Source organism: Anopheles coluzzii, chromosome 2, assembly GCF_943734685.1.
Source record: "Anopheles coluzzii chromosome 2, AcolN3, whole genome shotgun sequence".
NCBI lineage: Eukaryota > Metazoa > Arthropoda > Insecta > Diptera > Culicidae > Anopheles > Anopheles coluzzii.
Genome location: NC_064670.1, coordinates 48,068,827 through 48,082,029, shown reverse-complemented (window position 1 = coordinate 48,082,029; position 13,203 = coordinate 48,068,827). Strand labels below are relative to the sequence as shown.

Genomic DNA, 13,203 nt, shown 5'->3' with positions numbered 1-13,203 from the left:
TAACCGCTGAACCAATTCTAATCCATATCCTAAATAAAGGATGCATATTCTCGTGAGATGAAACTTTCATTTTCCGCATTAGCACCCCCTCCCATCCCGCTTAACACTTCTTTCGCCTTGACTTCTTTTAAGTTTCGAGTTTTAACCTACCGAAAACTACCGATAAAATTTTGATGCGCCTACCGAAAACCGCCAAAATAATCTGGCCACACTGCCATCATCTTCCTCTTTCGTACAGTTTGCGAAAATCCATCACCGCCGCTCCCGAACACAAGTCGCGTAATTCTGTCCGGCTGTCCCTGTTCGTGCGGGGCGTGCAAAAAAGGGCTTTGCCATCGAAGGAACGTCCCTCGGTAAGCAGCTGTGCGGTTCCGAGCCGGATGCAGCAAGCGAAATTCCGTGCGCTTTGACAACGTTAAAATTTCACCTTTCACTTGCTTCTGTCATCCAAGGGGGAGAGCAACGTGACGAGCAAACACCGCAAGGCACCTGAGTGAGTGAGTGAGCGATGGCCGGAATACTTTCGATATCGTCGCGAAATTTGCCCCGCGCAGCCCTCCGTCTCGGTCTGCGTTCATTGGAAGGCCAATCAGCACCCCAGCAGGTAAGGCTCTCATCTTTCGCTTGCGAGTGTGAATAATCGTGACGAAATTGTGCTAGCAATGGCTCACGGGGAGAAGATGTCTCGGGTAAATCCCCGATACTTCTGCCGCAACACCGGTGAAAAACGGATTATGTAATCTCGACAGCCAACCTGTGGTCAAATGTGCATTTCCCGAGAAGGGAAAACAGCTGCGGGGCATGTGTGTGCGTGTATGAGTGTGACGATCGATGCTTGTCCTAGTTTCGAAAGGGAATGCGCGTGAACCCGGTCTGAAAAGGCTGCTGTACTGATGGATCTGTTTTTCCCATGCTTTGTAGGGCACTGTAACCGGTTCGCGATCCTACCACCAGGGGCGTCGATTGTTGCCGAGCGTCGCCGTCCGGTCCGCGGTCACCGACAGTGGCAGACGTTGCGAATCCGTTCGAAAGTAAGCACAACTGTTATGCTTTTATTTATAGCTGCCCGTTTCCTGCGCCGTTCGATCCGTAGCATTGCTGTCGATGATCTTTGTCGCTTGATTAATAACATTGTAAGATCGCTGACGCGTGTAGCCCGTATATGGTGGGGGTGTGTGATCACATGGTGCGGGTGGCGAGAGATACTCATCCCTACCCCGTTGACACACGTACTTGTAGCGAATTGTGCGACGCGTGTTTATCGACGCATTGCTCCGGATCGTGGCGGATTTGTTTACCTGTTTACATTGGGCGACAGTTTAGCGATAAGCCACTAATGACCGATCCCGTTTGGTCCCTCTTTTCGCTCCGATTGATAGCTCTATCAAGGCACAGGGATGGGCTGTGAACGAGCGGGCCATCTTCACCTCGGCCCGCATGCTGTCGTCGGAAATCGTGAAGGTGCCTCCGTTTGCCGATTCCGTGTCCGAGGGCGATGTGAAGTTTGAGAAGAAAGTCGGCGATGCGGTGGCCGCCGACGAGGTGGTGATGGAGATTGAAACCGACAAGACTACCGTCGGTGTCCCGGCCCCGGGTCATGGTATTATCGAGGAGATCTACGTCGCGGACGGCGATACGGTGAAGGCGGGTCAGCAGCTGTTCAAGCTGAAGATTACCGGCGAAGCGCCAAAGGCCAGCGCCGCCAAGCCGGCCGACGCTCCGGCACCGGCAGCAGCAGCCCCACCACCACCACCGCCGCCACCACCGGTAGCGGCTGCCGCTCCGCCACCGCCACCACCAGCGGCCGCCGCAGGTACGCCTCCGCCACCACCACCGCCGAAACCGGCGGCACCGATTAGCCGAATGCCGGTTGCAGCGATCCGCCATGCGCAGGCCATCGAGGCGGCCACCGTGAAGGTACCGCCAGCTGATTACACGAAGGAAATCACCGGAACGCGCACGGAGCAGCGCGTCAAGATGACGCGCATGCGGCTGAAGATTGCCTCGCGCCTGAAGGAGGCGCAAAACACGAACGCAATGCTGACGACGTTCAACGAAATCGACATGAGGTGAGTATCGGCGATAAGGCCATTATCTTTCGTCGCCATGCCTCCCATGTGTGTGTGTATGCGTCCTATGTCGTCCGTCGCATGCCCTTATCGCTACTGGCTGGCAACAGTGAGTGGCGCATCTTGACAAGCCTAATCCCATCGCATTGCTGGAGGGTTGATTGTTTTTCGAACAGCATAATCAGTCCACTGCTAGGCCAAGCCTCCGGTGAGGTTTTTGATGGCTCAAAACAAGCACTCGGCACCGTTTTTGAATCGTCCGTGCACTTTTTTGGCATAGCATTTGATCAATATGAATGGTGGCGCATATTCAGTCGATGCCTTAACTGATGACGCATCAACCTTGAAGGTGGGCGACGCAAGATGACGTATCATAGCGGTGGTGAATGGTGAAGGCCAACCACCACACGGCATGACGTAATTGTGAGATAATGCTTGTGGGAAAAACGGTGAGAAACGCCATGCACGCATGCGTGAAAGATTCTAAGCGAAAGCTTGTCCAACATTGTACTGTACCCGATGGTGGTGTTTCTGTGCTGCTGTCCATTATGTTGCTCCGTAGGATAAATCTTAAAAATAACATTCGCAATAATTGGAACCCATGCGCGCCAGGTGGTAGCGTCTTTTGTGTTGGTACGCAATCTTGCGCACCGTGCTCTGCCGAAGCATTTGACATGGATTGACGCAAGTCAGAGAAGACGCTTGAAATTGATCCTTTTGAATGGAAAAGGGAGTGTTAAGCATTCGGTTACTTAGAAACTAGAGTAATGTGACACGTTGACGTAGTGCAAAAAATAATTGTTTTCTTTTAAAATCACAAACTGTCAACTAACGAACTTACTAATGATGTTCTCTTTAGCTTCATCATGGATTTCCGTAAGCAACATTTGGAAGCGTTCCAAAAGAAGTACGGCATGAAGCTGGGCTTCATGTCTGCCTTCTGCAAAGCAGCTGCCTATGCCCTGCAGGACCAACCCGTCGTGAATGCTGTCATTGACGAAAACGTAAGTGCATAATTGATCGTTTGTTTTTCATGTTGACATTCTTTCTAACATGCAAAATTGGCCTCCGTGTTGTAGGAAATTATCTATCGTGATTACGTAGACATTTCGGTAGCCGTAGCGTCGCCGAAGGGTCTGGTAGTACCCGTGCTGAGAAATGTGGAAGGTATGAACTACGCCGATATCGAGCTGGCCATCGCTGGACTGGCGGATAAGGCGAAAAAGGGAACGTTGGCCGTAGAGGACATGGATGGTGGCACCTTTACCATCTCGAACGGTGGAGTGTTCGGATCGCTGCTCGGCACGCCCATCATCAATCCTCCGCAGAGCGCCATTCTTGGCATGCACGGCATCTTCGAGCGACCGATCGCTGTGAAGGGACAGGTACGCGGGAAAGAAAAGTGTTAGCGTTGTTCGTTTTTTTCGTGTAACCGTATATATATGATCGATTTTTTTCAGGTGGTAATCCGACCCATGATGTACGTAGCCCTGACCTACGACCATCGGTTGATTGATGGCCGTGAGGCTGTCACCTTCCTGCGCAAGGTGAAGGCCGCTGTCGAGGATCCTCGCATCGTGCTGGCCGGTCTGTAAACGAACAGTAAAAAAATCAACAACCCCTGCCTGCGTTCACGAAGACGGATCTCTTTGAAGAATCAACTTTTGACCAGCGACGTGCAAACAGCAGAACCATCTTGTGACGATGCATGCAAATGAAAATATCGCAGGACAACGCTTTTCTGCACCGCACCCCCCAAACTATTAACAAACCGTATAGAGATTGCACAACTTGTTGCCTGATTAGATGTTTCCTATGAATCTTTATTATTACCGCAGCCTCCAACTAAAACCTCTCAGAGGATGGTGTACGTTACAGGGCGATTAAAAATGGACGAAATTCAAGCATGTGGTAATTCAGTGTACTACTAACAACGCTGCGAAATGTTAAACATTGTTAGGTAATGCCAATTGCAATTACATCCAAGCCATGCCACGATCATGCAGAAACAGTTGTGCGATTATCGGTTCTACCAACTGCGACAGGAGGAGCTCTGCGGCAATCGTAACGTATATAGTATCAACTAAACGACATAACAAGCACATCGACCGGTGTATTCGCAATGTGTATGGTGCTCTATTAAAGAATGACGGCGATATCGCTAAATAGACTATTCTTGTTTGTTCGACGCCTACACACAACAGTGCACGTTGAAGTAGAAGCGTGGGAACGGAACAGAACAGTTGTGCTTAACATCATCTTAACTTGATAACATTTCGAGAAAACCTTTGAAAAAGCGATGCAAGAAAACGCAGTTTTAGGTAGAGAAGTATTTATTTGAGTAAAATGAAATAAAATCCAGTATGAAAGACAATGCGTTTCGTTTATTTGTTTTGCGGATGACGAAATATCTGTGTTAATTAGTTGGAAATGCTAAGGTAAAAAAATAGTTGCTGATCGTCATACCATTTTGATAGCCGAGATACGCTTTTTAGAAAAGTTCTGTTCATCTTGAGTCGTAAATCTCGGTTGAAATAGAAAATGTGAAAATGTCTATCATTGTTTAAATATGTTTAATGATTTAATTATTTAGATATGATTCGGTTGCTAAATTGTGTATAATTTTAATTTCCTCACATGCACGGGTTGGCAATTTAGCTCCATGCATGCATTAGAAATTAAGTAAAGTCAAAGAAACGAAGAAATCAATAAGTTCGAAATGGAAAATATGAATGCAATATTAGTGGTCATATTTACCAAATACATCGTACTGCTGCAGGGAGTCGAATAGAATAGTAGCTGCAGTTTCAATTTTTTTGATCGAACCCCTTTTAACACCGTTCGTAAGCATATAGGTCGTTTCTGTGTTCTGAATAACTGCTCGTAAGATAAAACAACATGGAGAAAATACTGTATGGCATAAATTTAAATGCTAAAGATGTAATGTTACTCCAACATGAATCAAATCTCACCTATCTAAACAAAATTATTTGAAGAAATTTAAACCATCCTTCACAGAATTTCCAATTAGCATCTGCTCCCTTGTGGATAAAATATTCAGCATAAAACATTGTATACAATACTGCATACCAGTTGGTATACTTGCGTACTAGTTGCTTTTACATAAAGGGTTGATTTATTGTTTTGCATTTAAATTAGTTTTATTCAACAGACAAATTTGTGCTGCAGCAGCTCGTAATATAACTGTGAAAAATTAAATAAAAATAAATTAATATTATGTGATTTGTTCATACACAGTTGTAACTACTCCTAGTCATTCGTTTCATGTCTAGCTTAATTCAGACCAATGGATATCAATGGTGTAATTTTTATGTACAGTTTTTCAAGAAGAGTTTCTTTTGATGTCATAAATGTTACCGGCAAATCTGGGACACATGTTAGTATTTCGTTTATAGTTTGAGAAATAAAGGCAACAAATATGAGAAAAAAGCCAGTAAACAGGGTTTTTTATTCCAATTCTGGAGCATAGGAATTTCTGGAGAGTTGTTTTATGACGCAAAGTGAACTAATCATTTTGTACAAAGATATTAAGAATCCAGAAAGAATCTTCTTTTGTAGTGATTTGTTGCGTTACTCGAACTGATTATAGATTCTTTCGGATATAATAACAGTATATTAGCTAGACTCACGATCTGATTTAGTACATCGTTACTGACCTTTAAGCCAAGGTGGATTCAGGTGTGGAACGCTGTTGGTAGATCTGTTTAGTAAGTATGTATTACATGTTAATAGCAAATCAAGAAATTCAGCAGGATCTTTTCCTCACAATACAACACATAGATAATTAAATTTAAAAAATATGTTTAGGGACTTTCCAAAGCTACTCCCAGCAACAGGTCGGTGATTCCTATGGTTTTGACCTAAAATATCATACCTATTTTCGCATACATTACTTTGTTATATGTATTTTTATAATAGAATATAAATTCATTAAAGACTATTTATTCAAAGCAATGTTCTAATTTGATGAATAAGGTCGTTTTGGATACCGGTAACTATCCAACACATCTTTTTGGTTGAAAGTGATTACTCAACGGAAATACATTAATGTGTAAGCTTAGTAATGTGGTCGGTCTCGTAGTACAGTTGTCAACTCGTACGACTTAACAACATGCCCGTCATGGGTTCAAACCCCAAATAGACCGCGCCGCCATACGTAGGACTGACTATCCTGCTATGGGGGGGGGGGGGGGGGGGAATATCAATTAGTCACTGAAAGCCAAGCCCACAAGTGGGTACAGGCAGGTCTTGACCGATATCGGTTGTTGAGCCAAAGAAGAAGAAGAAGTAAGCTTAAGAATGTTTGTTTTTGGTGATAAATTCATTTTGGGATTGTTCAAGATTTTGGCTATTAATACATGAGAAATAAAGTCAGCGCCACTGTCTCAGGAAAGCTTTTGTAATAAGGTACAAACACTATTTTGATTTAAATTTTCCAAACTATTCGTGTTAGAAAATGTGATTGATATTTTTTAGTAATAAATTTCGTGCAAAAAAATAAACAAATGAGGTTGAATTTCACCATCAAACATCTCAACATTTACCCCAGCAAGTTTATTGGCCAATTTTTCTTGTTCTTCAAAATTTCAAATAGATTTCTGTCTAGCTTGCTAACACACAGAGGAGATGAAGAAAGAAAAAAAAAGGAATCAGTAATGAAACAAAGACATGCACAGTAGTTGCGGGCACATTAATGTCGGAAGTTTTGTCATAAACCATGAGATATGAGCGAATGATTATGTTTTATTGCTACTTTGTTCGAGCGTTCTGCCAGCGTTGGCCGTTTTCGGCTGGCTGGCTAGCAGACTGGCTTCGTCATTGGCGGAAATATCTGCAAAGACAACGGATGCGAGATGGAAGCACGTAAGAAACCGAAAGTCGACAGACGACATTTTGATGTAAAATCGAGTGCGCTTTATGCGGTGCACATTCATTGCCGCTGTGGATGGGGGAAGAAGTCATAAATCTGCTAAAACTGCACTCAGCTTTACTAATAGGGTGTAGCGAAATGAATAAAACGCTTGTTTTGATTATGTGTTGTTGTCTAAACAAATTTCTTCTTTATTAATAGTTTTCCAGTGATTTTATACGCCGTTGTTCTTGTGTATGATGTATTAACATGTGCCTGTTTGTATTTTAATTCTAACGCTTCCGTGTGCATTGTAATTTAAAAATTAGCTTATATCGTTGACAATGTTTCTTTGTTGTATGTTTGTTTTTCAAACCGATGATCGTTTGTATGTTTTATTTTTTATCATTATAGAACCGTTTTCGAAGTATTTTCCTATTTATTTTACCCTTCAAATTTCTATTTGATATTATTTTTTACCTAATCAGATCACATGTAACCTTATGTTTTTAACTGACGCATAGAAGATCCGTTTCCCTGTATCATTTTCTTGTAACATTATATGAGTGATTTTGAATGTTCGTCATAAACTTCAGGCATTGTATATTTATAAATTCATTTGACTGTTGCCAAGATTAGCTTCGCCCTGATTAGTATGATTCTGAATGTTCGACGTCATCGCATGTGTTCCGGGGTTCTCGCAATGATGTCTCTGTTGATATCTCTTCATTATGTATCCGTGCTTGGGTGTACCCTTTTCTTTCGTATAGTCAATTAAGATAAGCTCATTCAATCCCATTTGAAAGACTGGTACGGCCGGCATGAGTGTGTTTGATTCTATTGTCCATTGCGTCCAAGAAACCATGAACTTACGGAGGAAAAACTGGTCCGTTTGAAAGCTGTGGCACGGGTACTTTGTTTGATAATTAATTTCTTCACGGCCAGTGACAGTGCTCCAAAAGAAGAACAGTCCTCGCCCAAGAAGGCCGCTCCTGCTGGACGAGAAAGTGTGTCACGGATTTAGAGACGTGATGAATGCTAAGACCTGGCTATGAATTTTACAATTGCTCTGGATTCGCTCGTTATGTTCTATTACCCTATCTTGATTTGGAACCTATTGAAAGTCCTGTTAGGAATCCTTGCTACGGGGACAAATGCAGCATGCATCCAGTGGTTTGATACGAGTCCGAAACAAGCCCTTCCCCCTATTTTTTTGCGTCTAGGTTTTTTACTTCCTCTCCTCGTGCACCAATGTTTTACGCGCAAGCTAGGCCCGTCTGGTAGGGTTTCAGGTTTCGCTTTAGTGTTGAAAGTTAATGGAATCGGAACGGCCCTTAAACGCTTACAGAAGACGCAATGAATGTTAGGACGACCACGATGGTTGAAATGGAAGGCTATTCAACCAGCTGCTGGTTGGATTTTTTGTGCACCTCCCTGTGTGCGAGACTGTTTGGTTGGAAAATGGTAACGGATTGTTTTGCTAAAGAATCGGTAGGCGAATTTTTACACAACTTTGAGCATTTTTGACTTGCTGCTACCGTCAACGCCGACCGAAACGGATTTTAAGATTAGCGCCTTAGTGATTTTTGGATTTTGTTTTTCAGATCATATAGTTGAATCAATTTTTGGTAGTTGTTTACTATTTAATAAGTTTTTTGTATTATTTTTTACTGTGTTTAATACTTTTGTGTATTAGTTGCTTGTGTTCTAATATGTTTTGTTGTGTTCTAACATGTTTTCTTGCGTTCTAATATTATAGAGTGTTAAGTCATTAATTATTTTGCTCGAAAATAACTTTGAAATCTTGATAATTTTAGTATTTTTGTTATGAAAAAAGTTGAAAAATAATTGAATAATTATTTTGCTATTCTTTAGGTTTCTAGCCATCTAAGCTCGTTCAATTCGTTATTGCCATAATTGGTTTTGAATGCCGTTAGTTAGTCGTTCTTGTTTTTTTATTCTATTACATGTGTCCGTGTTTCCTGACTTCACTGTTCAATATGCTGTAGTTTATACGCGTTCCTTTGTATCTTTCAGCACACAGTTTGAAATTAAATGAAATGTACACTTGTAATGCTCCAATTGTAAATGACCAGAGTTTAGTTAATCATATTGCCTGACAATATAAAGTTTGGGTCACTGACTATTTTGTTTATTCATTAAAACAGGGGTTTCGCGTTTTATAGATTCTTCAAACCAGGACGGATTTAGCTTTGTTTATTTTTATCTAAATGTGCGAGTTTTGTATGCATATCTTTCATTCATCTTTTTCATAAGGCACTTAAACGTTGCAATTATGTTATTTTTGAAGTAATGTTTCGAGCCGTTCTTACTGATATTTTTTCTTCTTCTTGTTTTGCACAATTTATCTTAGCACTTTTATAGTTATAGTTTGGTTTTCTTTTTCTTTTTTAATTGCTGTTGTATAGATTGCTGTTTTCGTTTCTTCTTTGCTTTCCACCTGTTTCATGTTTATTGTTTTGTACTTAAAATTGTTTTTACTTGTTTCTTTTACGTAACTTGTTGCACGTGCTTTAGTTCGCTTGTTTGTTTTTTCTGTTTTAAGAAAGTTATGTTTCGCGTTGAATAAGTTTCTGCTACTGCTTCGTTGTCACTGTTCGTAATTTTTTGCTTAGAAATAATCATCGCTCGTTAAAATCACATCAATCGAACATTTAAAAATATTCATTGAAAACGTCCAGTTAACCTAAGCTCACCCCAAGTCCTATCAGAAAGTCTTTACTCTAGCATCTCTAGTCTAACTATACTAATGCTATTCCTTGTAACTAACAGCTTCGATGTGCTAGTAAATTTGTTACTTGATTCTTAGCTTAAAAGTATCAGCATGCATTTGATACACTTGCTGTTTTCTCAATCGAGATGCGAGAGAACCGCTTCATCGGAGAAATATTGAAAATGCGTGGCAATCAGTAGTTCAACCGTGGCATTTAAATAAAAATGTTCGCATTCAAATGGTTTGAGTGTGAGAGAGTGAGGGGGTGTGGTTGTGATGGATGTTCCCGAGCAGGCGGGAATATACTATTGCAGTGATTTTTGTTGTAGTTAAAAAAAATGGGCAAGAAATATTTTAGATTGTATGTTTTGGGAAGTTTTTAAAACACTTATGAATTGGAATTTAATTTGAATTGAAGGATTGCTTTTCAAATCCTACGTTCGAAGCTAGTGAATTAATTTATAAAAAAAAATCACACAAATTGAAGACTTAAGGAAGATAAGAAGAAACCATGGATAAGAGCGAATAATTTCACAAGACAAAAAAAAATACAGAAAGACAATACTACACTCGGTTGAATTAAATATTGTACGCACCTAGTAAATAAACCTCTTCGAAGGAACCTGACTTTTTCGCTGGGAATTTGCTTTGTCTTAAGAGGGAACGCGTTGTGGAGAGCTCGAATGGAACAAATACCAACGAGAAATATATTTTCAATCACAAAACACGCTTCATTTTGTTTCACGTTCCCAAAATTGGCTCTCACACTGTTTACTCCCACCCCGTTTTACTTGATGATATGACATTATGTTTTTGGGAACCAAATTGTAGCTTTTAAAATACAATTTTAGTTAAATTGTTTTTTGTTAATTTCATGCTATCAAACATAGTCTCACGCTACTCGTCCAGAAACTTGACCTCTTTTGGTTAACCTACTCGTCATCTTGTAGCTAAATGGAGCACCAGAAAGTGAACCGTGGTTAGTTTGTTACATTGACGATTAGTGTCAAACGATTTTTCTTCGGTTTTTTTGTTTTTCGATGGGGAAGGTATTGTACATACGTATATTTCATAGATACATCATAACTTTTTGCGTCACTTGCGTTACCAGCTGCTGGACCAGAATTCCGGTCGTTATTGCATGATTATCGAAAGACGTACCAACTAAACGCTTTCTTTTGATGGCAGGCCTAATGATGACCAGGAAGGGAACGTAATCAATGACCATATTCATAACTTTGGAACTGATTTCATGTACACACACACACAAATACCCATAAAAAACTGACCAATGTGTTAGCAAATACGAAGGGCAACTTGCTAGCCGCGCAGTATCGTAACAGCATCATCAGCAATCTTGTGTGCATGTTTTTAAAGATTTTCGTATCCGACCAGGGTTTAAATAATCTTTATGAATCCCTTGCCTCAATCTTGCTAGGTAACTTTCAAGTCCAAACGTATGTTTCCGGCTGTGTGTGTGTGTGAGTTTCTGTTTTTGGAGTTCTTTTGCAGTGGGTTTATGCATCTTACGGAAAAGTTTCACATGATTAGGTGTCCCTCGTCTGCACATTTCGCCTTTGCAAATTTCTTCAAAAGGTAGCGCACACCTAAGATATGCAAAATTCTCGTTCTAGTTACTTCAGAGATGGCTTCCAACTTTGCTCCCTTTGCATGGGGAGGAAGGATTAGTAAAACGGCCAAGACATAACATCGACTGGTACAGAGATGCTTCAGAAGGAATGAAACTTTGCTACCAAGCCTGTTTGTGCAAAATGAAATGTGGTCGAGTTGTTGCAATATGAAAGGCAAGATTAGGCGAAATCTTGCCAACTTGCTTTTAGTTGTGTTTGTAAACAATACTGCCTAATTGAGCGACCGGAAGTTTTGCTTCCGATGGGCCAAAGATGTCAAAGAAATTTGTATTTTGTGTGCTGTACGTTTTTGAATGCTTGCCTGTTTACTGTAATAGGTTTTTGCACATGTTTCCATAATTATTGCTTTTATCTTTTTTACTGTTTATGTTCATCTTTGATGTTGCTGTTTTTTTCTGATTATTGATTGTTTTTGTTATATTTTTTTGAAAATGATTTGATACCACTTGCAGTTTTTTGTTACATTATTTGATTTTGAAGAATTTGAGATATGTTTGTGTAAATTAGATATTGTTTTCTTATATAATATTTTCTTCGAAAATAATTTTCTTCTTATGTGACTTGATATGATTTTGAGAAATTCAAATTCATTTTCAAATATTCTCACCCTTTTTGTCGTAGTGTCCGTGATTATGCAGTGCATGTATCAAGATATAGAAACCATCGCCCTTTTTGCTCTCACTCTCACGCACACACAAATTAACCCGGAACAGAAAGTGAGGGGTTGTCCTGTAACTCAAGCAAAAGAAAACATAAATTGCTTCACAGGACATCTTCTGGGCGTAGAAGGTCCTGCTGTTTTGTCGGGCGCTTTCCCACCCACCAGCGATCGGACTGACGCTCTTCAGTAGCTGGCACCAACCTTGCGCCTGTGTGGACAGGGTGTGCAGCAGGTGAAGAAAGTTAAGTTGATAGTGAAGATTGCTGAAGTGCAAATAGCGTAGCCAGTTTCGATTGACGATACGATGCATCGCTCTGTCTTCGCTCGCCGCTGTCGTGTTGAGGGAACCCAACGCCGCATTAGGGTGCGAGGTGCAAGTTAAAATAATTTTCCGAAGGAAATTTGTTTGAAGATGACGCAGAGAATGTCGTCTAGGAAATGGGTTTCTGGTATCGTTTTGGGTCCAGAAGGTCGGTTAGTTTTTTTGTTGCTGTTGCATTTTGTGATGGCCTCATGTTTGGGTGTGCTTGTGTCATTGGTATGTGGAAAATACGATAGAGACAGCACAAAGCTATAGCATTAGGTGCACTTTCTTCTCACCATCCGCTTTACCGATGTAGGTAGGTGGTGGTACGCTCCAGTGGTCAGGCGCTTTGAGAGGTTAATTAACAAAATATTTCGTTCGTGCTTGCTATTTTAGTAATAATTTGATTACATTTTCGTGTAGCAGAGGGTAAAAGACGACCCAGTAAGACTGCGTTCTAACGTATGGGTTTGAATGTGAGAAGATTCTGTTGCACGTATGCCGACCACGGTAAACACTACCCATGTCGGTACCAATGTCTTTGCCGGAAATTGTTTCTACCGAAAGGAGTTTCGCGCAATGGTTTTTTGGATTTGGATTTTTTGAGGGTTTGGGTTTGGTTGTTATTTTTGGGAAAAGTAAATTTTGTGTTGTATTTCTATTTTTAAATGCTTGTGTCCGTTGGTATCGTTTTTCTGCTGTTAATCGTTAGAGTCGTTTTTAGTACCCATTCATCTACATACGCCTTTTTTAGAGACAATATTGTTTTTAAGGCAGAGGTTTCAATTTTTGACTAGGGATTTTGATTGATTTTGAGATTGAAGATTATTAATTTTGATTTATTTGAACAAAATGTTTTATTTTGGGAAGTTGGCTTTGTTTTTAAATGATTGTATTGATTTTTTTGTGATTG

At 40.8% G+C, this 13,203-nt stretch overlaps 1 protein-coding gene across 1 annotated transcript; it reads left to right on the top strand.

Annotated features, from left to right (window-relative positions):
* Positions 1-215: 215 nt before the first annotated feature.
* On the top strand, positions 216-4,443 carry LOC120948261 (dihydrolipoyllysine-residue succinyltransferase component of 2-oxoglutarate dehydrogenase complex, mitochondrial). Its single transcript, XM_040364401.2, has 7 exons — positions 216-353; positions 453-604; positions 922-1,031; positions 1,380-2,069; positions 2,929-3,073; positions 3,149-3,454; positions 3,530-4,443. Exons 2-7 carry the CDS (start codon positions 509-511, stop codon positions 3,662-3,664), a joined length of 1,482 nt encoding a protein of 493 aa, XP_040220335.2. The 5' UTR covers positions 216-353; positions 453-508; the 3' UTR covers positions 3,665-4,443.
* Positions 4,444-13,203: the final 8,760 nt, after the last annotated feature.

What these genes read in the sequence shown, in the direction of transcription:
- LOC120948261 (XM_040364401.2), top strand. Translation starts at nt 509, where the DNA reads ATGGCCGGAATACTTTCGATATCGTCGCGAAATTTGCCCCGCGCAGCC. An exon ending in GCCAATCAGCACCCCAGCAG is followed by an intron (nt 605 to 921) that starts GTAAGGCTCTCA and finishes CATGCTTTGTAG; the next exon opens with GGCACTGTAACCGGTTCGCG. An exon ending in TTCAACGAAATCGACATGAG is followed by an intron (nt 2,070 to 2,928) that starts GTGAGTATCGGC and finishes TGTTCTCTTTAG; the next exon opens with CTTCATCATGGATTTCCGTA.